The 26,750-nt window shown below is 36.5% G+C and overlaps 4 protein-coding genes and 1 long non-coding RNA gene across 10 annotated transcripts; 3 read left to right on the forward strand and 2 right to left on the reverse strand.

The window, feature by feature from the left end:
• Window positions 1-152: 152 nt before the first annotated feature.
• Window positions 153-24,895, forward strand: LOC111469916. Its single transcript, XR_002714936.1, has 3 exons — window positions 153-164; window positions 813-815; window positions 24,752-24,895. It is a non-coding gene; the product is annotated as an uncharacterized LOC111469916 (long non-coding RNA).
• On the reverse strand, window positions 2,023-5,989 carry LOC111469783 (choline transporter-like protein 1). The gene is made up of 3 exons (XM_023115208.1): window positions 4,599-5,989; window positions 2,510-2,855; window positions 2,023-2,436 (listed from the first exon to the last, which is right to left on the reverse strand). Exons 1-3 carry the CDS (start codon window positions 5,666-5,668, stop codon window positions 2,176-2,178), a joined length of 1,677 nt encoding a protein of 558 aa, XP_022970976.1. The 5' UTR covers window positions 5,669-5,989; the 3' UTR covers window positions 2,023-2,175.
• LOC111469869 (peptidyl-prolyl cis-trans isomerase CYP21-1) lies at window positions 6,645-10,892 on the reverse strand. Its single transcript, XM_023115329.1, has 7 exons — window positions 10,513-10,892; window positions 9,334-9,412; window positions 8,635-8,682; window positions 7,855-7,878; window positions 7,596-7,778; window positions 7,402-7,477; window positions 6,645-7,047 (listed from the first exon to the last, which is right to left on the reverse strand). The coding sequence occupies exons 1-7, from the start codon at window positions 10,609-10,611 to the stop codon at window positions 6,885-6,887; spliced, it is 672 nt and encodes a 223-aa protein (XP_022971097.1). The 5' UTR covers window positions 10,612-10,892; the 3' UTR covers window positions 6,645-6,884.
• On the forward strand, window positions 16,646-18,639 carry LOC111469786 (protein NUCLEAR FUSION DEFECTIVE 4-like). Its single transcript, XM_023115210.1, has 3 exons — window positions 16,646-17,059; window positions 17,147-17,973; window positions 18,051-18,639. The coding sequence occupies exons 1-3, from the start codon at window positions 16,727-16,729 to the stop codon at window positions 18,511-18,513; spliced, it is 1,623 nt and encodes a 540-aa protein (XP_022970978.1). The 5' UTR covers window positions 16,646-16,726; the 3' UTR covers window positions 18,514-18,639.
• LOC111469805 (zinc finger protein CONSTANS-LIKE 10-like) lies at window positions 20,835-24,879 on the forward strand. Of its 6 annotated transcripts, none has more exons than XM_023115237.1 (6): window positions 20,835-21,312; window positions 21,804-22,480; window positions 23,387-23,611; window positions 23,691-23,995; window positions 24,080-24,209; window positions 24,342-24,583. In XM_023115237.1, the coding sequence occupies exons 1-5, from the start codon at window positions 21,264-21,266 to the stop codon at window positions 24,207-24,209; spliced, it is 1,386 nt and encodes a 461-aa protein (XP_022971005.1). In that variant the 5' UTR covers window positions 20,835-21,263; the 3' UTR covers window positions 24,342-24,583. The 6 variants fall into 6 exon arrangements, 5 of the variants coding, with proteins under 5 accessions (XP_022971005.1, XP_022971002.1, XP_022971007.1 ...); XM_023115234.1 differs by having other exon boundaries at window positions 24,080-24,239; window positions 24,342-24,420; XR_002714922.1 differs by adding an exon at window positions 24,668-24,879 and having other exon boundaries at window positions 20,940-21,312; window positions 24,080-24,527.
• Window positions 24,896-26,750: the final 1,855 nt, after the last annotated feature.

Genomic DNA, 26,750 nt, shown 5'->3' on the forward strand with positions numbered 1-26,750 from the left:
GAAAATGGTTCATAGTTCTACGTTTACGAGAAGAAGTAAGCGTCTTTGGTATACATGTAAATGACAACATTTTCATTTGTACTTAGTCGTTTGGGGGGAGGGAAAGTCAAGCCTTTGCAGATTTCGACTCAAAGTGGAGAGTATTATATCATTGTAGAAATAAGGTCAATAATAACGAATTGAAAAACATACCCGTGTAGATTTCGACTCATAGTGGGCAGTATTATATAATCGTGAAAAAAGGGTAAAAAGTAAAAAACTGAAAAACATGCTCGTGTAGATACCGACTAAGCTGGGCAGTAATATATCATTGTGGAAATAGGGTAAATAGGGTAAATAGTAACGACATGAAAAAACATGCCCGTGTAGATTCCAACTCAAAGTGGGCAGTAATATATCATCGTGGAAATAGGGTAAATAGTAACGAACTGAAAAGCATGTCCGTGTAGATTCCAACTCAAAGTGGGCAGTATTATATCATCGTGAGGGTACATGCTCATGTAGATTCCGATTCAACATGGACAATATTATATCATCGTGAGGGTAAATAGTAACGAACTGAAAAACATGCCCGTGTAGATTCCGACTCAAGTGGGCAGTATTATATCGTCGTGGAAATAGAGTAAATAGTAACGAGCTGAAAGCCGGATTTGGCGATGCGATAAGATTGATGAGTGAGACTACAAAGAGAAGAGTCCAAGTAAATGGAGGGGAAAAGGGGAGACAAGAGAGGGGTGGAGGTGGGGCAATGGTTGAGGAGATTTAGTCTTAGAAGTTCGTGGGCAAAATAATGAAGGTGATGGAATGAGGAGGTTGTGATGTTTATCTGCTAGCTGTGTTCTTAACAAATCTTGGGCTCTACTTTATGGCTTCTTTCTGATGGAATTGCTCTATTTGCTTTTCTGGTTGGCAATGGCATCCCATCCAATTCCCCATTGCAGCAACCATACTAGAACCAGTTGAATATCGACGGTTTGCTTTGTGTCCCTAATCCTACGTGTATAAGAGGGTTAGGGATGGTGAGATCCCACGTTGGTTGGAAAAGGATCTTATAAGGGCGTGGAAACCTCTTCCTAGTAGACGCGTTTAAAAATCGTGAGGTTGACTGCAAAACATAACGGGTCAAAGTGGAAATATTTGTTAGTGATGGGCTTGAGCGGTTACAAATGTTATTAGAACCAAACACCGAACGGAGTGCTTGCAAAGACGTTGACCCTTAAAGAAGGTGGATTGTGAGATCCTACATTTGTTGAAGAGGGGTCGTATAAGGGTGTGGAAACCTCTTCCTAATATAGATGCGTTTAAAAACTGTGAGACTAATGAAGATATGTAACGGGCCAAAGCGGACAATATTTGTGAGCGGTGGGCTTGGGTTGTTACAAATAATATTAGAGGCGGATACCGAGCGGTGTTCCAACGAGGACGTTGGCCGCGATTGTGAGAACCCACATTTGTTGGAGAAGGGTCTTATAAGAGGGTAGAAACTTCTCTCTAGTAAACACATTAAATAACCATGAAGCTGACGGCGATAAGTAGCGGACTAAAGCAGACAATATCTACTAGTGGTAGGCTTTGACAATTACCAGAGTTGAATTTAGCTTTGAAACTTGTGTTTTGTTTAATAAAATAATAAAAATAAAAGTGAGTTGCAATTGAACTCGTTGCAAAAAAAGGTAACACACGTCTCCTATTAGATAGTCGCCCCTTTCCCTTTGTTTACAACCTTGCGAACGAACAAAAGAAAGGGGCAAAATGTGGTAAAATGTTTAGCAACACGCTCACATCTCTATCTTAGGTAGGGTCGGAGATCATTGATTAGTCCTTTGACCGATCATTGTTGGGTTAATCCGGTTAGCATCTCCTACACAAGTATACTCTTCTCTCGTTCTATGGTTCCAAGGCAGAAAATACACATCTTAACTAGTTGAGCTAGCTAGGTATTTAATCAGTGAACTGTTCTAAGAGAATTCAATACCGATTTCCATTAGAATAGTACTCACCGAATCGTTAAGCTCGCAAACATGAAAGGTGCACAAAAGGTTCATGCACGATGCAATATATAAAGAACAAGGCTCTGCCTTCTATTTTCATAAGCTAAAAAGGCTCAAAATGTATAAGGTGACATCTCATTATAGACAGAATCGCATATGCTAAGTGAATTTCAGAGCTAATTTATTATACAAGGAGTGAAGTAGTTACCAGGGAAGATCTGTGATTTCTGCTAATAGGTAGATGAACATAAACCTCATGAACATCTTGTTTGCACACTTCACCTCTGTCCCGATCAATGGCATAGCACACGTAAACAGTTTCGATCACATTATCCAGTACGTGGATAAAGAATTCGAGTATCACGATCAGGAGCAGCCATGCCGCAAAAGCCACAAGGTACATATTGGCCCCAAGATGGCTCACAGCTCGTAAGATAGCACAAGCCTGCAAATAGAAATGGGAAAGTGTTCAAGGTAGACCATAAAACAAAACTACAGCCCATTTTGTGTCTACGTACCACAATTGCGTATATGGCCGAGAGGACGAAGGCGATTCCAAGTAATAAACGTGTGGAGATTGTTTCGACAAAAACCGTCGAAAGGAGGTTTCGTTTCAAAAGTTCGTATGTCATTCTTGCAGATGAGCAGTAAGCTTCACCAGTTATTGCTGCAAAAGTTATTGTGAATTTGTTCAGATAATCAATGGCTGCCAGAAATGCATTTACGCAGCAACGTAAAATGATCTTGAACATCCCAGGAGTATCTTCTTGTCGTACACTATCGACCATAGCACGAACGACACGCACCACAAGAATTAGTAACCCAGATAAACAAACAGTGCCAGCAGAGGGACCAAATGCATTCCTGCATGTGGGCAATGGCCAACATAAAATCAATAATCATAAACGATGCCGTAACATTTTGATACTGTGAGCCCAACGCATAATGACTCGACGACTTAAAATGGTTACATTTTGCAGCTTAAAGATTGAAAGGAATGGCATATTTAAGCTTGACAGGAATGGCATATACCTTTTCTTCTTTCATTCGTTGCTTCATTAGCCACAAATCTATTCAAGTCAATTTTCTAGGAATACAGGTTATTCTTAACACCTTCCTTCTTCTCTTCATCGAACAACGACTTTGTCTCCTCTTTGATATCGAACCCATTAGTCTTCTCCTCAAGCCTTCGGGTGGGGTTCTGCTCCGACATTTGGTCAAGGTCCCCCAAAACCTTGGCTTCTCCACTAATTTGGACCCTAGTCTACCCCTGGTTCATTCGCTATCCACTGCATTCGAGTAATTTTAGAATCAAGAGGGAGCTGATTCAAACAATAAGGATCCAGCTTTTAACATTAAGGGAAATGGTTTAATGGTAACTCTAGTTGCTGAAAAGGATGTTGAACCAGAGATTCTCATCTTCTTTGATCATCTCAATGCTAAAGATCAGCAGAACGGGTTCTTACCGGGAGGCTGGATCGGTAGCACCATCCTAGAGAAAAGGACTTGATGATTCTACTGCTGACTTCATCAAAAAGGCTTGAAAAATCATTAAAGAGGATGTTCCAAATTTTTTTCCTAGAGATGGGTGTTATGAACATGGCACTGTGAGATCCCACATCGGTTGGAGAGAGGAACGAAGCATTCTTTATAAGAGTGTGAAAATCTCTCCCTACCCGACGCGTTTTAAAACCTTGAGGGAAAGCTCAAAGAGAACAATATCTGCTATCGGTGGGTTTGGGCGGGTACAAATGGTATCAGAGCCAAACATCAGGCGATGTGTCAACCAGGAGACTGAACCCCGAAGGGGGGTGGACCCAAGGGTCCCACATTGATTGGAGAGGGGAACAAGTGCTAGTGAGGACGCGGGGACCCGAAGGGGAATTGATTGTGAGATCCCACATCGGTTGGAGAGGGGAACAAAACATTCTTTATAAGGGTGTGGAAACCTCTTCCTAGCCAACGCGTTTTAAAACCTTGAGGGGAAACCCGAAAGGGAAAGCCTAAAGAGGACAATATCTGTTAGCGGTGGGCTTGGACTGTTACCGCCACCATTGTCTATAGTTATAAGCTTCACTCAATTGAGGCTGAACCCCGAAGGGGGTGGATCGGGGGGTCTCACAGTGATTGGAGAGGAGAACGAGTGCCAGCGAGGACACTGGACCCCGAAGGGGAGTGGATTGTGAGATTCCACATTGGTTGGAAAGGGGAACAAATCATTCTTTATAAGGGTGTAGAAACCTCTTCCTAGCATACGCGTTTTAAAACCTTGAGGGGAAGCCCGAAAGGGAAAGCCTAAAGAGAACAATATCTATCAGCGGTGGGCTTGGACTATTATCACCACCATTTGTCTATAGTTATAGGCTTCACTCAATTGAGCTCGAAGAACTTACACTAATCACTCTTCATCTAGCCCATATAAAATCATACAAAGATAAACAACTTCATCCTCATTGCCAGGGAGATATTGTAGCACTAGAAGATAATGATAAAGAACAAGAAATCTCAAATAATTTGGCCACAATCTAAGTGAGGAACATGAATTTGATGGCGAAATGAAACATACTTTGGCAAATCAATTCAAAACAAGAAAGCCACTTTACTAACCTTAAAGACTTTCTAATGCTCCGGCTTGGAGTGTCATCCTCTTCTTTCGAGAAATACCACTGCGAAATGGTACCACTAATCACATAAACTTGTCCTTCAACCATTACAGCACCAGACCACACCATCGTAAGAATAGCCAATGCATAATAAGCAGGTACCCACTTATCTTGCTTCCAAACACAAGTATAGTCTCCACTCGATCCATGGTGATGGGGCACAATTTTCCCATTCAACCTCGCAAACACCAAGAACAGAACAATTGGTGCATAATAAATCAGTAGCCCCAGTGTCATACTCGGTATAACCAGAAGCAAACCCAGATTCATAGACAATGCATCCGAGGCAACCCCAATTATACTAACGGTGAGCCCAATTCGATGCCAATTAACGATAAATATCCACACGATTACCCCAATCACCAAGAACATGAAGATCAGAACTAAAATTCTGTACACCATAGGGAAGTTGTAGCTGCAAACGGGGTTAACCGTACAGGCAATGAACCAATAGACATTGATGAAGATAGGAACAAGAACGAAGAAAGGAAGTGAGGCGTATACAATCTGCCTCGTGTAGTGCTTAAGCAAGAGAAGTAAAAAAAAGCAAATGGGTAAGCTCAAAATCAAAGTAGCTACAAGGGTCCAAATCAAGGATTTCAAAACAGAGGAAGAAGAGGAGAAAGAGTAGAGAAAAACCCAAATGGGGGATGAAGAAAAAACAGAGTCCGTGACACAATTGGAGGTTCTCTCATCATAGTAATAGGAGGAGAGGTTAGAGTAATTGATATTTCGATTGAAAGTGGCAAAAATCCCAAACCCAAAAGAGGATAAAACGAAGAGAATGAAAAGAACAAGGATGGGTATGTCCTTGAACAGCCGGTGGCCGTAGTTGTAGGAAATTTGAAGGTACTGAGAAGGGTCGGATTCGGAGGGATTGCTCTGTGGTGGGTCGTCAATGGTGGGATAAGGGTATAGAAGCGGCGGAGGAGAGGGGTTTGAGAGAAGGGGCTGAGAAGCCGATGAGGAGCCGTGAAGGGAAGCGGCGGCGTTGGGTTCTTCAGAGGCGGCCATGGGAGTGGAGAGAAAAGGGGGAAGAAGGAGAAGGTAAAGGTTAGAGTGGAGGTAAAGAAGGGGATGAAAATGGATGAAGGAAGCAGAGTGAGTGAAACGTGAAGCACGAGTTGAGGTGAAACCTGGGACCCATTATCCAGCAAGATGGCGGGCAGGAAGATTAGAGGAGAGGCGGCGGTTGCGGCGGCGGCGGTGAAGCTCCATGGAAAGCAGGTAGGTGGAGGTGGAGATGGAGATGGGATGAAGAGCTGTAATGTCGGCTCCTCCCAGTGAAGGCACGTATCTATGTTTCTATCATTACCTTTTTCTTGGTCTCCTAATTGTATGTGTTGTGTTGTTGTTGTGGTAATAACCTAATATTATTTTTTCTGTATTATTACTTTTTATTTTCAATTTTATAATAAAATGTTGACTATTTTATTATTTAAATATTTATTTAATTTCTCATTAAATAAAAAATTTAAAATAAAAAATGAAGATATATATTTTTTCGATTAAAAAGTTCAAATATCTAATTTTAAATATTTTAAAATTAGAAGTCATTTGTACACGATAAAAAATATTTTTTTTTCCTTTTTTTCTTTTTTTTTTGTTAAAAAGAAAAGACTTTTTATTAGTCCTTTATTCCATTAGGAAGTCAATAAAAAAAAATTATGAAAAATATCAATGAATGAATAAAATACAATCTTGTTCAACAATTTTTGGCTTCAACAATCATTCCTCAAGTTTCATAAGTTTGACCCTATAAAATCGTACACTTGGAGAATGAACACTCATAAGTTTGATACTATAAAATCGTACACTTGGAGAATGAAGTAAAGAATCCAGACTTTCTAGCACAAGTTACATCTTCTCACGACAAATATTTATTCCAGTTCATCGAGAAAGTCGATGCAGATTTCCTCAAGAGAATTAACTTCTCTAAATTGCACATTATCTAGTAGATTAAAGTTCATGGTTGCATTCTGCAGAGAAAAAAATCAAACTAGAACATCGGTAGACTACAAAACCTTAAGCTTGATAGATCATGGGTTGATGAATGCTACATACAACTGAGAGTCTAAACCTCTTGAATCTTGGGTGTTCATATTGACGACTTCTATAATATTGTTTATACAAAGTAGACTATCAAAAAGAAACTTGAAACCCAAAGAAAGAAAGAAAAAGAATTTTAATATACGAAAATTTGCTGTTGTTAATAGCAACGATCTGATCTTCATGTTTCCTCATCCCACTTGCTCTTGGGTATCTCGCCACTGTCAGCAATGGTTACCTTCTTTCTAGGTTTCCCACTATAGGTTCCAGCTCCGCCTTCAATTGCATATACATTATCCATCCCTTGGATAACCTTGCCAAACACAACATGCTCCCCATCTAACCTGTAAAGAGTACACATATATCGCAGCTGAAATCATCGAGGCCAATGTAGAATTAACCAACCAAGCATCTTCCCCTCAACCGTCCTCGAGTTCTAAGAATTAACCAACCAAGCATCTTGATCTCAAGCAATATTAATAGTTCAAAATCTTTCTAATAAAAGGAATGGCATTAGGGAGGTTAGAAATAATATTAGTAACTAGTTAAGGAGTTTGTTAGGAGTGGGTTGATATAAATACTACCTTTCTTGTCTATAAAATATGAACTTCTCAAAAAACAAAAAGTTATATTGAATACTCTCAATTCCAACATGCAAATATCATAATATTTTCTTGCAAGAGGAAATAAAATATTACCAGCTGGACTTAATGGTGGTAATGAAAAATTGTGAGCCATTTGAATCAGGTCCTGAGTTTACCATGGAGACAACACCTGTATATATAACAAGGCATCCATTCATAAGAACTATGGCCATAAACTAGAAGATATGACACCTTTGAGTCAACAAACTAAGAATAAAGTGAAATTTTGAAAGCTTTGGGCTCAAGACCTGCGTGTGAATGTTTTATTTTAAAGTTCTCATCAGGAAATGTGCCACCATAGATTGACTCGTATCCTTTTCCATCACCGTATAAGATATCACCACCTTGAATCACAAAACCAGATATAATACGATGGAGTGGTGTTCCCTTATAATGGAGTGCTTTTCCACTTGTAGTTTTACCTTTCTCCCCTGAATTTTTAGCATGTTAAAGAAAAATGAGAAAGCCAAACCAGGTAGAATGTTAATAATAGAAGATTCATCATACCTGTGCATAGAGCCCTAAAATTTTCTGCACAGAAAAACACAATTTAGAATTAAAACAAAATGTGATCATAATGTAATAGGATTATTGCAAGTTCAAACTGGAAAATTCAGAATTCCATTCTCGAGAACAATCAATAAAAAATCATACACCAACGAGATCGGCAAATTTTTCCATTTCTGAAATGTAAGTAAAAGGTAGCTGAAAACATCTTCATTTGTTCTCGAGTGAATCAGAAGGCCAAATGAAATAAGAAGCAAGCATAAATTCAGGTCGCAGTTCCAGGACTACTCTTTAGTTCCTAGGTATCATTTCTTCTTGATGTTAACCTTTTGTTTTTATCAGATAACTTGGCATTGAGGGCACACCACCCCTAACCTGGTGGGCACAGTCCCTAGGCCCAGACTTAGGAGACATCAAGAGTTTTTTTCTTATTAAGCAAGCTCTCAACTGATGGTTCGATCAATCAAACACTGGGTAGGTGTTAGCTAGAGACTGTATGCCATTGCCATTAACATAAAGAACTGGGAAGTCTTACTTTGAATTTAATCTGCCCTTTTCCAAACAAGGTGGAAGTCCAGGAAAGATGTCAATTCCACCGGAAAAACCAGTTTGATTGCGGGCATTGAAAATCCTAACATTTCCTCGTCAAACTGGCTACTACATTGTTTGGGTCATGTGTGTACATGAACATGCGTTCATACAACAAAGAACTTACTTGAAGATGCATGAAGGAGGCATATAGCTTCCAATCATTTATGATATGGTGATGGAAGGACATACCTACAGTTTTAGGCACAACTTGGCCATATAATCCAATCACGATTCTACCTACAAAGAGAGAGAAGGAAAAGAAAAGTGAACCTTGTGAGGTTAAAAACAAATATGAAACAATTAATAGCCCCTTTTTATCGTGTCATCCAAACTCTTGTAGAGAACAAATTAATTTCATAATATTAAAAATGAAATGCTGTAATGTCTTTTATTACCATGGCCTACAAGCAAAGCCTCATCCACTAAGGGAAAAAAAGAAAGGGAAAAAAAATAAAAGACGGACTTTCAAAGCTGTAGGAAATTTATTCAATGACCTTGAAATGCAAAATAGAAGATCCTCTAAAGATCAGTCTAAAGAATGAAACAATCTGCTGGGATCATCATATAAGAGCTGAAATTTAAGAATGTGATGCAAGTATACGTGTGCCATGTATGTAACAATATGCCAAAAGATGAGGAAAAATCAACAATCAGAAGAAGAAACAAGAGAGAGAATTTATAAATTTGTAACAGGGATTAAAGGAGGGCAACCCATGTAAAGATTGCATGTTTTTTTTCACAAACAAAAACTTCATAAAATTTGAAGGGCCATGGCTCAAGTTCAAATGTTCAGTTAAACACTTAATACTCACAAGAGAAGATAGCCTTGCCATTTGTCAATAGTTCTACACTTAGTAACAAAGTAAAGTATAGGCACAAGGATTTCACCTAATCTCTGTTCATCAATATCAATATCCAAGTAAACCCTGTGGGTGATTTCCGGCTCCTCTTCTAGTTTCTCTTCCCTCTAGAATCACACGACAGGAAACGTTTAAATTAGTTAATTAACTAATGTAGTCTACATATATTGTTTTTTGGAAGTAAAGGGATGATTTCCACAGTTCAAATAATAATAATAATAATAACAAACAAACATGCAGAGAAGCTACATAGATTCCAATTTTATGTGTCCAAATTTCCGAGAATGTTATTTCCCTGGACATCACACTAAAACTAGCATGTGTCTAACCAAACCACTTAGGGAAATACCTCTCATCTGTTCTTAACGATCATGTTTCTTATGATCAAAAAAGGGTATTCCAGGGGTACTTCATTAACAGAAGCCAAAGACAGGATCAAATTTCTTTATTCCAATAGCTTTTCTCCAGAAAGCGATAAGTCCAATGAACACAAAATGGAAATCGTATAAAGAGGAAAGAGCTTTACAAACTCATTTACTAGTTATCACAAACAGAACTCAAACCCATTTGGATACAAGAAGGCGTTTTAAAAGGGATCCCCTCCCAAACACCATAACACACGAATTCAGAAGCCCCCAGATTGAAAGAACAGTGAGCCACTAAACACACAATAGTTCCATAACAGCCAAATTTCGCCCATTCAATTTGCACAAGCAAACCAACGAAGATCAAGCCTACAACACAACCACCAATACCATGTTCTATAGGTCAATGCGTGCCATTATGTTCCTACATGGTTGAAACTACCAGAAACCCACGTATAAGATTTAGTGATGAGAAGTTAACCAAGTCTTAGACAACGTAACGTTATACACGATTTGACAAAATTGACACGGATCGTACGGAAACAAACTAGAGTTTGGGACAATGTGAAGCTCAATAGAAGCATAGCTTACACTTTCACCAACAAATCCAACACGATGGGGAAAGTAAAACATGGTTAAACGCCTAACACGAATCACAAGATTCAGAACAAATCGGGGTGACAGAAAACGAAAAGTTACAATAACATTAATTCACCATAACCAAAGCAACTATTTCTTTAGAGACACAAATTACAGTGAAATAACCAGTTACTTTCAGAAATTGGCAATCAGATCCAAAAGAGAAGCAGCAATACGAATCCTGAAAAGTGCCAAAAACATACCTGCTTAGGGGTAAACAGCGTGAAAACAAGGAAGATAAGGAAGATGATCAAGAGAAGGAGGCATCGCGGTTGATACAAAAAAGAGAATCCTCGAGGCATCCTTAATGGCTCTCTATACCTGAAAGTTCTTCAAGCTCAGTGGATCAGCAACAATTTTCCGCATCCTCGGAATTCCATTGCGGATCTCGATTCACCCGCTTCAACTAATTTGATCGAAAAAAAAGGTACGAAATGAAATGATTATGTTCAGTCACCGCTCGGAGCGGGAACTTGGAAGCATTGCGCGGTGGAGGCTGTGCAGACCGAGAAATGGAGAAGTCGAGCCGACCCGATTACTCTTCTTTATTAATTTTTCTTTCCGTTTGTATTTACCATATAACACACTCCGATGGTAACGGACCAAGCCCACCACTCCGATATTCTCTGGCTAGTTTGATGTACAGCATGTTCAAGCCTACTACTAATAGATATTATTTTTTTGATTGATCAACCAAAAAATAAGGCTACCCAACCCAACTCAACTTAACTTACCCTAAATTTAAAACTCGAGATCCAACCCGAAAGTGAAGAGTTAATTAGGTTATAAACTTTGAGTCATTTCAGTTATCAATCCAAACAACCCGAAATTCCAAGTTAGCTAAATTATCCTTTTTTTTTTTTTTTTTATTGATCATTCACCTATTTGATATTTTTATAAAATCCAGAACTCATTAAAAATAAAATTAAAGATTTATGTTGTATTAATATAAATGTAAATTTTTTTAAATCGGGAATAGAACCTTTTCAAGCGTAAATTTTAAATTTTAAATTTAATAACTAAGTTTAGGACCCTAAACCCTTAGTTACAAATTAAAACGAGGATTTGTTTGAGTTTTAATAAAATTATTAGTAATAATATATTTTATTTTATTTTAATGTATAAATATGACCATTTGTATGAAACTGGGCTAATAAAAAAGCCCAGGATAGTAAATGGGCTTCAAGCCCAAGAATGGTTGGCATTCCCAAGTGTTGGGCCTATCATGGGAAAGTGGTTATCTTCCATATAGGCTTCATGTGGCTACGCTAAGAATTTATTGCAAGGGAAATTATAATAGGTAGCTACCAAATAATAATAATAATAATAATAATAATAAATACGAGTACCATATCATATATTTTCATAACATAAAATAATTACATTGCTACTATTGACTAGTCTATTAAAATGTCGCTGTGGATATGGGCAGTGTAAATACTGATCTTGTGAGACCCCACGTTGGTTGAAGAGGAAAATGAAGTATTTCTTACAAAAGTGTGAAAATCTCTCTAGTAGACGTGTTTTAAAACTGTGAGACTAACGACAATACATAACACGCCAATATCTGCTAGCTGTGGGGTTGGGCTGTTATGAATGGTATTAGAGTCGGGCATCGAATGATATGCCAGTGAGGACGTTGGGCTTTCAAGGTGGAGGATTATGAGATCTCACATTGATTAGAGAGGGGAGTTAAACATTTTTTATGAACATGTGAAAACTTTTTCTTGCTAGACGTGTGTCAAAACTGTGAGATTGATGACCTATGAGTCGTGGGTACGAGATATTTTTAAAATTTCGTCATTTACGTTATTACCCTTATAGTAATTGGGTAGATTTTGTTTATAATATGAGATAGGATGAGTGATTGGAAAGGCTAAATGAGGAAATTAAGGGTAAGGAAGCTTTTAGGTATTTGATTAAGCAACTCTTTTCCTTGCTCCAATTCCCTTCCCACGCCGTTTCCCCACGACTTCAATTTCTTTGTTGCATCATAAATTCATACAAATAATCCTATCATTTTAAAATAAAATTCCAAATTTGCCCTTGCTCGCATCATCCAAGAAGAAAGGACAAGGCAAGCAACCCATCTGAACTTAAAATCAACTAATTTTAATACACGTGTCCATTTAACCTACAGGGCCAAAACTCCACAAAGAATCGAGAGGGAGCGGGAAAGAATTTCTTCCTGTTCACTAAACAGGGTTGGAGATAAAAATTACATTATCAAATCGAAGACGAGATCAGAGAAGACTTTTCCATTTCTGTCTAATATCGTGAACATCTCTAGATCCGAGATATATGTTGTCATTTTATCATACCAAGTACTCATCTCAAAAGGGTAGGAAGAAAATGCATGAAAAGAAACAATTAGTTCTCTTATAAAGACCGATAATATTATTTTTTTCTAATTCGACGCTACAATTTACGCACTATCATCCAAATACGAACTTCTTTTGCAAGTTACCATCATTCCACGACTCGTCGGTGACATGGACGTACAACCGAAATTCGTGTATCAACAAAGATACAAAAATTCATAATACTAATTTAGATAAGTTTGTACAAAGTAAATAAAATGACAAAGAGATGATATGATAGTGGAAGATAAATTATTGAAAGTGAAAGGCCTTAGTGAGAGCACAAAGCAATGGTTTTGATACTCAAATCAACGGACGAATTCAGCCGCCAGACAATCCAACGACAGGAAAAAAAAAACAGGGAGAGCCGTGGTTATGTTTTATTATAATTATTCATCACGCTTACGTGTACGGTGCTTAAATTTTAACACATAACTAATTAATATTATGTTTTATAACATATTATACATTAAAAGAAAAAAAGCCAGGCTGTAAAGCGAAGAAAAGAGGTGACGTGGATATGCGTTTATTTATACGACTGTTGGTGATAAGCAAGAGTTTTTTTTTTTTAATAAATGCGAACGCTTTTCTATGGCATTTTGTAAATATTTATAAAAAGATCCAAGGTCGCTTATCAAACACTGCCCGGTGCCCCTACCCCACATAGGACAGGACATGTACTGACCTGACCACTGACCTAGAACGTGAGCGTACGACACGGACAGCCTTCAAGATTCCAACACTCAACTAATTAAACAACTTTACGTCATAACCCCCAAACTTTCTTTAATTTACCTTTTTAGTCCATTTGTTTTATACGGGAAAAAGAATATTCTTTTTTTTTTTTTTTTGTTAGTAAATTTATCCAATTTTACCTTATAATTAAATTAATATTATAATATTAACTTTAAATTTTTACCTTTTCAAATTGATACAATTTGATAAGTTTGTAAGGAAGGATAAAATTTGGGATAAATATCTAAATTTAAAGTTTAATTTGATAGAAGACATTTTATTTTATTTTGTTTTATGGTAATGGTAAAAAAGTTCGAACATTAGATTGGTAAAAATATAATAATTTTAAGTTTATATCATATCTTAGGTTTTAAAGTTTTTTATTTTTTTTTTTATTTTTTTGTTAACTAGCACATGGGAGGGTCCACGTCATTTTGAAATTAGAATTATTATTTTAGTTCCAATTTTTTTTTTTGGAATTATATAATTGAAAAATAGAACATAAATAGAATATTCTAAAGGTATATTTTCATTCCATTAGTATAAACTAATAGTTTAGAAAATTAAGAACTTAGTTGTATTTGCAACAAGCCCACCACTAACAAACATGGTCTGTTTTGATATGTTATGTATCGTCATTAGCTTTACGATTTTAAAACGTGATTACTATAGAAAGGGTCTTGCTAAACACTAAGCGTTGTGTCAGTGAGGACACTGGACATCTAAGGAAGTATATTATGAGATTTCACATCGATTAAAGAGGAAAACAAAATATTTCTTATAAGGGTGTGGAAACCTCTCTCTACACGTTTTAAAACTTTGAGATTAAGCCAAAAAGAGAAAATTTAAAGAGTGTAATATGTGCTAGTAGTGAGGTTGGACGGTTACATTAGTAGATGATTATTGAATTATAAATTATTTCATTGACACCCAGATAAAAATGTACGATATATATTCGAGTAAGAGTAATCTAAAGAACGGGAGACCAAGAAATGCAATGAATTGAAAATTGCTATCTAAAAACTATTATTTTAAATCCTAAATTAATTTTTTTTTTTTTTTTTTTGACGGAAAGTACACTCAATCTGACATTTCCAAAACCTTAATGGAGTCGCCTTAAGGAACTGGAAAAGACTATTTCACCCTTAAGACATGGTGGGCCCAAAATCCTCGTCCAATTTTCTGCGTTTGAATTATTATAAAAATAATAAATTGAGAAAATGCTAGATTTATTGAAAATAGTAACCTACAAATAGACAACTTGCAAGAGCTTGAAATAATTAATTATTAAAAAATTAACGATGGCCCACTTTTTAAGTACAAATTGAAATAAAGGTATTATATTTTTTATATTTTTTAAAAAATTTAAAGGTATTATTGAAATTTTTAACCGATATTTTAGATAAAATACTTTTTTTAGATAAATACAAAATTTAAGATATTTTTATTAATGTAGTACTTTTAATAAAAAAAACTTGTTTTTTCAGTCAATTATTATTTTTATCTAAGGTTATATAAGTAAATATATATATTTTTTATTTGAAAGTAATTAAATAATAAAAATATATATATTAGGTTGTAGTGTGAGCGTGCCCATCGCTCCACATGAAAACGCGGCCAACAGCATTAGAAATACAACCAATTGACTTGTTCTATCCTTATTTATTTATTTATTTCTTAATTACAAAAAATAAAATAAAAAATTGTAACCCAAAATCAAAACTGTGGACACCCCGCGTTTCGCCGCCGAAATTTAACAAACGCTTTCAATTGCAACTTGAAAGCAATTTTTTCTTTTTCTTTTTAGTCCTCCAAATTTTCAAAAATAATAAAAAGACCCTTCTTAAAACCATTTTACTCGAGCAATCTCCCCTCCAAAAAATACAAGTGATTTCTTATGAGACCTCACATTAGTTGGAAAGGAGAACGAAATATTTATTATGAAAGTGGAAAATCTCACCCTAAAGACGCATTTTAAAACCATATATAAATAATGGGTCATAATAGGTTAAACTAAACAATATAGACTAATAGTTGGTTTCTTTAAGATAATACGTAACATACTAAAGTAAATAATATCTCCCGCAGTTGAATAAAGATATATATATATATATATATATTTAAATTCATGAATATTATTAAAACAAGTCTTCTAAAATATATATCGCATAATTGTTTCATTTTTAGTCTTTTTCTTATACATAAATATAAAAAAATCTGGAAATTAGACATAAATATCCAGAATTTAATTAAACGTTTTTTTTTTATTTCCAACGTTTAATTTTAAAAATATGTATTTATAGCAAATACATTGGTTTATAAAAATGGCTGTATTTTTGAATTTGATTATTTGGGGAGAATGACACCAAATCAAAATATACCAAAAATAATATTTATTTTAAAGTTAATACCCTTGATTTACTTGCAAATTTCAATTTTTATCATTTTTCAAAAACATTAATTTTACTTCAACTTAAATTTAAATTTAGTATAAATAAAATTGTTTTTTGAAAATAAAAAATACATATCTAAATAAGAGAAAAAAATAAAACCCAATAAATTATAAAAATTCATCTTCCATATAAAATTAGTTTCAATTTTTTCCATAATTTTTGAAATTTTTAAAACTTTTTAAATATGTTAATTATAATGGAATATTTAACCGAAATTATTAGTAGGTAAGTTATTCGTAGATGCCATTTAAAACTTGGAGAAAATTTTTTATTTTTTTTTTAAAAAAGATAATACTTATCGGTGGTTGGGCTAAGATGTTACAATGGAGCCATTTCGAGGAAAAAAATTGATTTTGTTTAAAAAAAAAGATAATATCGACCCGTGGTTGGGCTAAGATATTACAATAGAGCCAGACACTAGTCAGTGTGCTAGCGAGGAAGGTGACCCCAAGTGGTGGGCTGTGAGAACTCATGTCAGTTCAAAAGAGGGAACGAAACAACCTCTCACCAAGAAATGCTTTTAAAATTGTTAGACGGATAGTAATGCATAAAAGGTAAAAGTGGATAATATATACTAACAGTGAGTCTGAGATATCTCAATCCAACCCGACCCACTAATAAAAACTCGGGGACCACTGGAGGGTTCCAAGATGTTACCCACAACTTGGAGGTCATCTTAAAAGACAGCAAAAAGGAGAAAAAGGGGAAAAAAAAGAATTCCCAAAAAAGAAAAAGAAAAAAGAAAATGGAATTTATTTTATAAATACCAAAAAGAACATCAGAGTGAAGCATTCAAAATCTCTTTAAAAACTCGATAACATCTCTTCCCTCTGCCATTCAATTCCTTTCCTCTGCAATCAAATTAATTAATGGGTTCTTCAAAGCTGCCTCCTTCCACGACGGTGCTAAAATGGCTGGGATTTGTCTCCGCCGTCTGGATTCAAGCCATTTCCGGCAACAACTACACCTTCTCCAACTACTCCGACGCCCTCAAATCTCTCATGAATCTCACCCAACTTCAGCTCAACAATCTCTCCGTCGCTAAAGATGTCGGTAAAGCCTTCGGTCTTCTCGCCGGAATCGCCTCTGATCGGTTCCCCACATGGGTCATCTTGCTCATCGGATCCCTTGAAGGTCTCATTGGCTATGGCGCTCAATGGCTCGTCGTTAGCCAGAGAATTTCCCCTCTTCCTTACTGGCAGGTATTTCTCTTTACAATGAATTTGAATTACTTCTTGATTGCGTAGCGGTTTCAATTTCACTGAAAAACATGGTGTCCGTTGAAACAGATGTGTTTCTTTCTGTGTTTGGGCGGAAACAGCACCACGTGGATGAACACGGCGGTTCTGGTGACCTGTATCAGAAACTTCCGGAAGAATCGCGGCCCGGTTTCCGGTATTCTCAAAGGCTATGTGGGCCTCAGTACCGCCATTTTCACCGATCTCTGTACTGCTCTGTTTTCCGATGACCCATCTTCCTTCCTCGTCATGCTCGCCGTCGTCCCCTTTGCCGTCTGTCTCTTCGCCATGTTCTTCCTCCGTGAGATTCCGTCTACAGCAACCGCCAATGCCCAAGAAGAGTCCAGTTTCTTCGCCGTCTTCAACGCCCTCGCCGTCGTCGTCGCCGTCTATCTCTTAGGCTTTGATTTCATCAAAAACTCGGGCAAAGTCGTTTCCCAGTTGTTCTCTGTCGGATTATTGATTCTCCTCGGATCCCCTTTGGTTATCCCGATTTACTCGTTTTTCAAGAGCTGGAATTCGAATCAAACCCAATTGGATTTAGAGGCTAAAATTGAGGAGCCATTGCTTAAGGAAGAAGCCTTGGCGGCGGCTGAACAGAGTACGGTGGCGAAGGAGGAAGAAATAGCAGAGGAGAGAACACCGCCGGTGATCGGCGAAGAACACACGATTTTTGAAGCGATGAAAACGGTGGATTTCTGGGTTTTGTTCGTGTCGTTTCTCTGCGGCGTGGGGACAGGATTGGCGGTGATGAACAACATGGGTCAGATCGGATTAGCTCTTGGTTACGCCGATGTTTCCATGTTCGTTTCTCTGACAAGCATCTGGGGCTTTTTCGGCCGTATTCTCGCCGGCACAATTTCCGAGCACTTTCTCAAGTAAGTTTCCGATTTCCAAACCGACAAGATTCAAATTCAATCCGACAAATCTAACAGAATCTTTATAAACATTTCAGAAAATCCGGCACACCGAGGCCTCTATGGAACGCGGCATCTCAAATTCTAATGACAATTGGATACATTCTAATGGCAATGGCAATGCCGGGGTCTCTCTACATCGGTTCGATGGTCGTCGGGATTTGCTACGGCGTACGTCTCTCCATCACCGTCCCCACCGCGTCGGAGCTCTTCGGGCTCAAATACTACGGTCTAATTTACAACATTCTGATCCTCAACCTCCCGATCGGTTCGTTCCTGTTCTCGGGGCTCCTCGCCGGGTTCCTCTACGACATGGAGGCGACACCAAACCCGGGCGGCGGGAACACGTGCATCGGCGGGCATTGTTACAGAATTGTGTTCGTTGTGATGGCTTTAGCTTGTGTGATTGGGTTTGTTTTGGACATTTGGTTGGCGTTTAGAACCAAGGTGCTTTATTCAAAGCTGAAAGCCAACAAGAAATCAAACAAGGGGAGCTCTTAGAGTGGGATGGTTTGGTAAATTGGTGGATTGATGGGAATTTTTACCCAATGACATCCCCCAATTTTTTTTTATTTTATATTATTTTGTCATTCTAGTTTGGAAATTATTATTATTATTATTATTAGTTTTATTGTTTAATTAATGTAACAAATTATCTAATTTTATTATATAAATTTTCAAGTTTGTATTTATTTAATTTTAAAAAATAAATTTGCAACTTATTAGACACAAAATTATAAGTTGAGAGACACTTAATGATTTAATTAGTTTACGTGGACGGAGGGATAGGATGGTCCAATGGGAGGAAAATGTAAAAAAATCTATTTGGGCTTTCATGAGTTTAGGGCACAAAAATCTTGGACTCTTGGGCTCGACCCAATACTCTTTTCAAAACCCTAAACTCTTGTCATGACAATAACTACTTTAAGCAGAGAAGAATGTTACAGTCATACTATGAAAAGAGTAGATTGTCACCCTCACATAGCGATAGACAAGGTCGAGCTAGGTGACTTGGCCTAGTATAGAGGACAAGTTAGTTAAGGTTGTAGACGATTGATGCTGCATAATTGAAAATGTACGACCGTAACAACAAGCATTACATTGTTGTTAGGTGGCATCGAAAGTCAACGCTATAATCTTCACACCCCTCTTGGTGGGGTTCGGCCTCAAATTTGGTCTTCCTTTCCCATTTTACATCACCAAAACCCATCAAATTCTGACCTATTTTAATTTGACCCACCACTAACAAATATTTTTTTGGGCTTTCTCTTATGATTTTAAAACGCAGTCTATTAAGAAAGGTTTTCATATCCTTATAAATGATGTTTTACTCTTCTACCCAACCAATGTGGGACATCATAATCTACCCCTATGGGCCCAGCGTTCTCGTTGACACTCGTTCATTTCTCCAATCGATGTAAGTCCTCACCAAATCCACCCCTTTGAGGTCCAACGTTCTTATTGAGACACTGTCTCGTATCTATCCTTCTAGAGAACATGCTCCTTTTTAAGATTTTTGAAATTTATAATAATAATGAAATAATTTTTTAATAATTTATTTAATCATTAAAAAAATTGGAAGACGAATCTATAAAGAATTATTTTTTTATGTTGAAAAACCCTAAGAACAAAAAAACATGACATTTTATAAAGCGAAAGTGGGCAGTTGATTAATAATGAGCTGTCCAATCATATCAGCCAAGTGGGCTCTCAATTTATTGTAGAATCAATTTAATTAATTTTTATTTAAAAAATCGATGCTTATCCGTACAAATTAATATTTTACTCGACTACCAATTTATCTCCTACCCTCCTTCTCCTTTTGCCACGTGTTCATCTTTAATGGATTTTTTCCTTTTCCTTTGGAGAATTATTCTCCGTTATTAATCAACTAAAATTATTCTATAATGATATATATATATATATATATATATATATATATATATATATATTGGTAATATATTTTAATTAAATACGAATATAAATTTATTTATTTATTTTTACTTTAAAAATGAACAATATAATATATTTTCTACCTACATCGTTAGCTTTTTTAAACGAAGGCTTTTCTTAGATATGAAAAATACGAACGAGTAAGTCGTATTGTTTGATTAGCACGTAGATGAAGACGGCGATAAATCGTTATCGAAACAATAAACGAAATTGAAAATACCGTTTAGAATTTTCAATCTTATGATAGAGCAAGGAGATAAGATTGGAAATTTAATTTTTCTATATTCCTTGTAGAGTTTATTATTATTATTATTATTATTGGATAAAATTAAAAAAAAAAATGATTTTGATGCTTAGATTAAGACAATTTTGAAGTCAAGATGGTGAAAATATTAAATGTCTTACTTGGAGCAACGGAATCAGTAGACACACTATTCTTAGGGAGTAGTGCTACAGCATCTTGGTGGCTCAATCATAGAAGCTCTAGGGTTAATCGTTATCTTTTATTTAGACTAACGAAATCAGTATACACACTATCCTTAAGAAGTAGTGCTATTGCATCTCGATTCTCGTAGAGTGTTAGAATTTATAAGTCTACAAACCCACTCCTAGAAGCGAAGTTGGAAGAATCTCGATTACGGATGGATCTATGACGGTCTAAAAATGTGAGATTATATGAGAAAAGTAGTTTATTAAAATTGGAGTTGGGGCTATACCAACCTTGGAATGCAATCCAAATGAATCCAACAAAGTAATTAAAAAGAGAGAGAGAGATGGGGAAAGGGCCTAACATATGGTTTCACAAGGAAAAGGACATGGCCCCACTTCTGTTCATAAATTTCATTTTTCGAAGTTTTTGAAGCTTTGATTTCTCTCTCCCTTGCACTTTTTATCTGCCAAAAGAGAGAAGCTTTTTGCTTTTTGAGCCCTTTTTGTCACATTTTTCTGTACACTCATCATCATATGCCCATACCCACATCCACATCTGCTATCTCTCTGTGACTCTATCCGTCTCAACAGAGCAAACAAACCAACCTCCCTCCTGCTTCTAGGGTTTCTCTCTTTCCCCCCTTTTTAATTTCTTCTTTCCTCCTGCAATTATTTTCTTCAATTCTTCTCAAAAGCTCCTCATTTGGTACGGTTCTTGTCTATGATCCTGTTTTTCTCCCTTTTTTTCCCATACCCTTTTCCTCCATGCACTTCGCCTGCTTTCTTTATGCTTATTTCTCATTTTCAAAGCTTATGATCATCTGCTTCATCCACTTTTTGTTGTTTGATCTGTGGTTTTTCTGTTTCTCATGCTCCCCAAATGGAAGTTTTTGCTCTGTTTTCTTTTTTCCTTTCAAGGCAAGTTCATTTTATTCCTTTTTTTTCTGAATTCTCATGCCTTTCCTACCTTTTCCCCTCCCTTTTTCTCTATTCCTTTGATGACCCTTTATTGTTTATATATTCCATTCCTGTTCTTGAGATGAATTCATTGAAATTTTGGTGTTTATATTTGGTATGGGTTGTTCTTGTTCTGGATTATACTTTTCTGTCTGTTTTCATTGCTTTCGAGCTCCAGACCTTCTGGATCTACCTTTATAATCTTCTATTTGTGTAGATCATTGAAATAATGTTTATGGGACCATTTGTATTTGAATAAACTGAACTGGGTTTCTTTTTTTCTTTACTTTTGTGGGTTTTGACCTGGTTTGTTAATGGTTGCAAGGGTTAGAAAAATAAATGATGTAAACAGTTCCATGGTTGGTTTATGAATTGGGTTCCTTTCTGTTTGAAGCATCCTGCTATTTTCTTTGATATGTAGTGCTAATCTTTATCATATTTGAATGTTTTAGGAAGAAATTCAACACATTTGGCAGTGCTTGGATTTGATAAGAGCTCTGATAATCTGAGCTCAGAGAGATTTGAAAATTCATTTGGAAAGATGGGTGTTATGTGTGATTTTTGTGGGGATCAAAGGGCAATGGTTTTCTGTCGATCTGATGTTGCTTGTTTGTGCTTATCTTGTGATCGTAATGTTCACTCGGCTAATGCCTTGTCGAGGCGACATACAAGAACACTGCTATGTGAAAGATGCCATTTGCAACCTGCCTCAGTAAGATGTATTGATGAGAGGGTTTCTCTGTGTCAAAATTGTGACTGGACGGGTCATGGCACGTCTACGACTTCATCATCGCACAAGAGGCAAGCCATCAATTGTTACTCTGGTTGTCCATCAGCTGCTGAGCTTTCTTCCATCTGGTCCTTTGTTTTGGAGGTTCCCTCTGTGAATGATGCTTGTGAGAAAGAGATGGGATTGATGAGCATTTCTGAGACCGACTTGACGGGAGCTTCGAGCCCTTTGGAGAATAACAACGCCTGTCGAAGAATGCCCGAGTCGACTGAAGCCAGAGATGTTTGCAGCAGGGACAAATCAAATATTTTGGTTGGATCATCTTCACTCTCGGACTTTGGCTCTAGGCCTCACATTTCAGATCAGCCCGTTGAATTGGCTAATATGGCTGTACCCAAGGTGAAGGATGAATTTCATATACTTGATTTTTCTGTCTAAGTTTATTGTTGGAACTTTTGGCATAGGTAATGTGAGATCCCACGTTGGTTGGAGAGGGGAACGAAGCATTCCTTATAAGGGTGTGGAAACCTCTCCCTAGCGGACGCGTTTTAAAACCATGAGGGGAAGTCTGGAAGGGAAGCCCAAGGAGGATAATATCTGCTACTGTTGGGCTTGAATTGTTATAAATGGTATTAAAGCCAGACACCGGGCGATGTGCCAGCGAGGACGTTGGGTCCCCAAGGGAAGTGGATTGTGAGATCCCACATCGGTTGAAGAGGAAAAAGAAGCATTCCTTATAAAGGTGTGGAAAACTCTCCCCAGAAGACGCGTTTAAAACTTTGAGGGGAAGCCCAGAAGGGAAAACACAAAGAGAACAATATCTGCTGGCAGTGGGCTTGGGCAAATGGTATCAAAGCCAGACCCCGAACAATGTGCCAACGAGGACGCTGGGCCCCAAGGGGAGTGAATTGTGAGATCCACATCGGTTGGAGAGGGGAACGAAACATTCCTTTCAAGGGTGTGAAAACCTCTCCCTAGTGGACGCGTTAAAACCTTGAGGGGAAGCCCGGAATCTGCTAGCGGTGGGCTTGGGCTGTTACATGTAACGAGACAGCACATTTGTTGGAATGAGAGATTTTTCTCACGACTCTCCTCGATAGATATACTTGAGAAATCGTAAATGATATCGGCAATACTTCGAGTCTGAATTTCGAGCCTTGAACTTTATATTGCAAACTCATTATTAGATGTTTTTTGGTTGACTGTCATTATATGGAACCATATGCATGTTGCTGCAGATTTCCCAATTTCTGCTTATTGGTTCTTGTCAAAGATCTTTTGAAGCATCACATTTTTGGCATGCAGTTTTGCTGTCCTGGAACAAAACTTCCCGGATTCTGCGACGACGACGACGACATCTACAAGGAGTTTGATATGGATGAAATGGATTTGAATCTCGAAAATTACGAGGAGCTATTTGGTATGAGCCTTAATCACTCTGAAGATCTTTTTGAGAACGGTGGAATCGATAGCCTTTTCGAGGCCAAAGGCTTTGACGATTCAGTTTGCCACAGTGCAGTTGCTGCAGAGGTGTTTGTTTGAATTTATTTATTTTGGACCGTAATGCTTATTTGGTTTTACTGAATGGAACGGAAATGGCCTTCCACAGGGCTCTTCTGTTGGAGTGGTCAAACCAATGCAGCCAGCCTGCAGCAATGGTGCATCTGCTGACTCGGTTATGAGTACTAAAACCGAACCGATTCTCTGTTTTAATTCAAGGCAAGCATCGGGTGTGTCGTTTTCTGGCCTTACTGGTGAGAGTAGTGCTGGTGATTATCAAGACTGTGGAGCTTCTTCAATGCTTCTAATGGGAGAGCCTCCTCCTTGGTGTGCTCCTGGCACTGAAAGTTCGATCCCATCTTCTGATCGTAACAATGCCGTTCTACGTTACAAGGAGAAAAAGAAGACGCGCAAGTAAGTTTCGTTGCCCTTCTGATTGTTGAACAGACTAGATCATTATAAGTTTCGACACTCACTTGTAATTTAAACACGTTATAGATTTGAGAAACGAGTTAGATACGCCACACGCAAAGCTCGAGCCGATGTCAGAAGGCGAGTGAAGGGACGCTTTGTGAAGGTTGGAGAGGCTTATGATTACGACCCGTTGAGCCAGACTAGAAGCTGCTGAGTACAATTTTTAACTATGCTTTACAAAAAGGAATGAATCACTCTAATGTCTGCTTGGAAAGATACATACTTTATTTATCTAACCAGGGGATGATTTTGATGCATGATGATAAGCTGTCTCATTATATCACAGGAAGGTTCGACGAAAGATCGCATCCAAAACAGCGGTTCGGAAGGTTCCACGACCAAACTTTCCGGGGAGAACTCGAAAAGGGTGTATAGATCAGAGCTTCAATAAGAGACAGTCAGTCACCATAAGATTTGGGTCAAGCTTTGAGGGCAGCTCCTCTGAAACTATCTGTTCACTGATCCCTTGTTGGTCAGAAACTATACTTACCTAACTTTTTTTTTTTTTTTTTTTTTTTTTTTTTTTTTTTTTTTTTTTTTTTTTTTTTTTTTTTTTTTTTTTTTTTTTTTTTTGTTGATCTGATGAAACCTGGCTTAGTGTCGAGTGAAAAGCCCGCGATGGCCGAAATATTATTTTGTTTGTATAGCATAGAGTCAGAATATTTTACAGCACGTCGAGTTGAGTTGAGTTAGTAGCAGTTGAGTTGAGTATGGGTTCCAAGGTTGAACATAAGATTTTCTCTTTTCCACTTGTAAATGTAAGGGATAGATTGCATATGCATTTGAGAGAGATTTGTTAATTGTATTCATACCTTGTAAATTTATCTTCTTTGTACCCTATTGAAGAGACTTTTTCAATCTTTAGTCCTATGATCGGAGTGAATTTTTTTTTTTTAGGGGAATACGTGGGGATCATGAGATGAGGATGTTCGAGATGGAGAGGGAGAGAGGACAAGATAAGACAAAGTTCGGAACAGGGAATATAATCTTCGTCCTCAGTCTTGTTTAGTTGACAGTGAGAAATCTTTTCGTCCTCCCTTTCCTGTTTAAACAAAACTTCTCTTGAGAGGGAGAGAGAAGAGATAAAGGCGAAATCAGGAGTAAGGAATATAATCTTCGTCCGTCCTGGTACTGTTGTTCAATGTCACACGTCTATGGAAAATGATGTGAGCTTACTAAAAAGCCCCCACAATCATTTAAAAATAAAAAAGAAATTAAATTACAAAATAAATTTAATTTGGTTTGTGTCTATTTAATCTAAAAATTTTAAATATTTTTAAAAATTTTATTTTAGGTCTAATATATATTAGAAAAATATAATTTTTAAAAATTAATTGATATATTAAATCTAAAATTAAAATTTGAAATTTTTGTTTGTATTTAGTAAATTCATAAACTTATAATTTAAAAGTTTAAATTGAAACTGAATTTATAATTTAATCTAAAAAAATCGAAATCCATATTTTTAACGATTCAAAATTGTTGCCACTTGTGCAATGATGGGATGCTCTGTCGGCCAGCTATACGACAAATGACACGTGGACAAGTGGCACAGTAGGATTGTCGTAAGTGAAATTTGTATTAAAAGGACAAGTCAGTACCAAAAGCTGACACGTTGGCATCGTGACAAGATGATTGATCCAGAATCCAGTACAGGATAAGAACACCGTGTGAGTGTCGTACTGGATTATTTATTTTTTATCTCTCTCTTAATTCATATTCTTACAAAATTAAATTCAATTTTTTTAGGTTTTACGGATAAATTAATATTCTTTTTTTGTCAATTTATCATGTTTGACATCACTTCCACTAATTAATGCTATTTTTTTTTAATAAATAAGAAATTTAAATTTTTTAATTTTCATATTTGTGTCTAATCTGTTCGTCTCTTTTTTATCGGAATTGTGCGAATCTCGGTCTTTTGTTGGAAAATTTCGTGATTGTGGCCCGTCTTTAACCAAACAGCTTTCTTTCTCTCGTCTTTCTTTGTAGCTACTCCCGACAGCTCAGCTCTATCTTCCTTGAATGTCTCCCGACCTCTTCTCTTCTTCTCCTTTGTTAGTTCTCTACCGTGCGTTGCTTCGTAATTTATTCTGTCGCTGATTCATCTTTGTGGGTTAGTAGTAATAAGAATGGATACTTCATCTGCAGCGACAACATTATATTATTATTTATTTATTTATTTACAACTAAATAAACTAAAGATTAAATAAATTTATACCGAGGTTGAATATCTCCCATATTGTTTTCTTTATAATGACTCGAACACATTATCAAGACTCTGGAGATCCCTAGAAAAAAAAAATAACACGGATAATATAATTTAATATCTAATATATGAAAAAGTATATATTTTAATTATTTATATATAAAATATATAATATATTTTTAAATAATTAAATAAATTTTAATTAAGCAATAAATGAAAAAAAAATATAAATCATCACATCCACCAATCACTTATGATCTGTTGCATGTTGATATTTATAGCTCATGATATTCTGTAGAGTATTTATTTCCTATTTAATTAATTCTAATAATTTAAAATTAACTTTAAAATTATTTGACTAATGAATTCTTCATTAATGATTGCTTCATCTTAAAATTAACTAAAATATTAAATTAATTAAAATGTAAATATTTTATCAAACATAATTTAAAATTTATATTAAATATTAATAATAAATAAATAAAT

Source organism: Cucurbita maxima, unplaced genomic scaffold (assembly GCF_002738345.1).
Source record: "Cucurbita maxima cultivar Rimu unplaced genomic scaffold, Cmax_1.0 Cma_Scf00041, whole genome shotgun sequence".
Taxonomy (NCBI): Eukaryota; Viridiplantae; Streptophyta; class Magnoliopsida; order Cucurbitales; family Cucurbitaceae; genus Cucurbita; species Cucurbita maxima.

Excerpts from the sequence above, each read along its gene's own strand:
- LOC111469783 (XM_023115208.1), bottom strand. The coding sequence starts at position 5,668 with ATGGCCGCCTCTGAAGAACCCAACGCCGCCGCTTCCCTTCACGGCTCC. Across the intron at positions 2,856-4,598 it reads AGCATTAGAAAGTCTTTAAG|GAATGCATTTGGTCCCTCTG; the intron begins GTTAGTAAAGTG and ends GCCCACATGCAG. Across the intron at positions 2,437-2,509 it reads CGGCCATATACGCAATTGTG|GCTTGTGCTATCTTACGAGC; the intron begins GTACGTAGACAC and ends TTCTATTTGCAG.
- LOC111469869 (XM_023115329.1), bottom strand. The coding sequence starts at position 10,611 with ATGCCTCGAGGATTCTCTTTTTTGTATCAACCGCGATGCCTCCTTCTC. Across the intron at positions 8,683-9,333 it reads TATTGATGAACAGAGATTAG|GTAGAATCGTGATTGGATTA; the intron begins GTGAAATCCTTG and ends CTCTCTTTGTAG. Across the intron at positions 7,048-7,401 it reads ACCACCATTAAGTCCAGCTG|GTTAGATGGGGAGCATGTTG; the intron begins GTAATATTTTAT and ends TACTCTTTACAG.
- LOC111469786 (XM_023115210.1), top strand. The coding sequence starts at position 16,727 with ATGGGTTCTTCAAAGCTGCCTCCTTCCACGACGGTGCTAAAATGGCTG. Across the intron at positions 17,060-17,146 it reads CCCCTCTTCCTTACTGGCAG|ATGTGTTTCTTTCTGTGTTT; the intron begins GTATTTCTCTTT and ends CCGTTGAAACAG. Across the intron at positions 17,974-18,050 it reads ATTTCCGAGCACTTTCTCAA|AAAATCCGGCACACCGAGGC; the intron begins GTAAGTTTCCGA and ends TAAACATTTCAG.
- LOC111469805 (XM_023115237.1), top strand. The coding sequence starts at position 21,264 with ATGCTCCCCAAATGGAAGTTTTTGCTCTGTTTTCTTTTTTCCTTTCAA. Across the intron at positions 23,612-23,690 it reads ACAGTGCAGTTGCTGCAGAG|GGCTCTTCTGTTGGAGTGGT; the intron begins GTGTTTGTTTGA and ends GGCCTTCCACAG. Across the intron at positions 23,996-24,079 it reads GAGAAAAAGAAGACGCGCAA|ATTTGAGAAACGAGTTAGAT; the intron begins GTAAGTTTCGTT and ends AACACGTTATAG.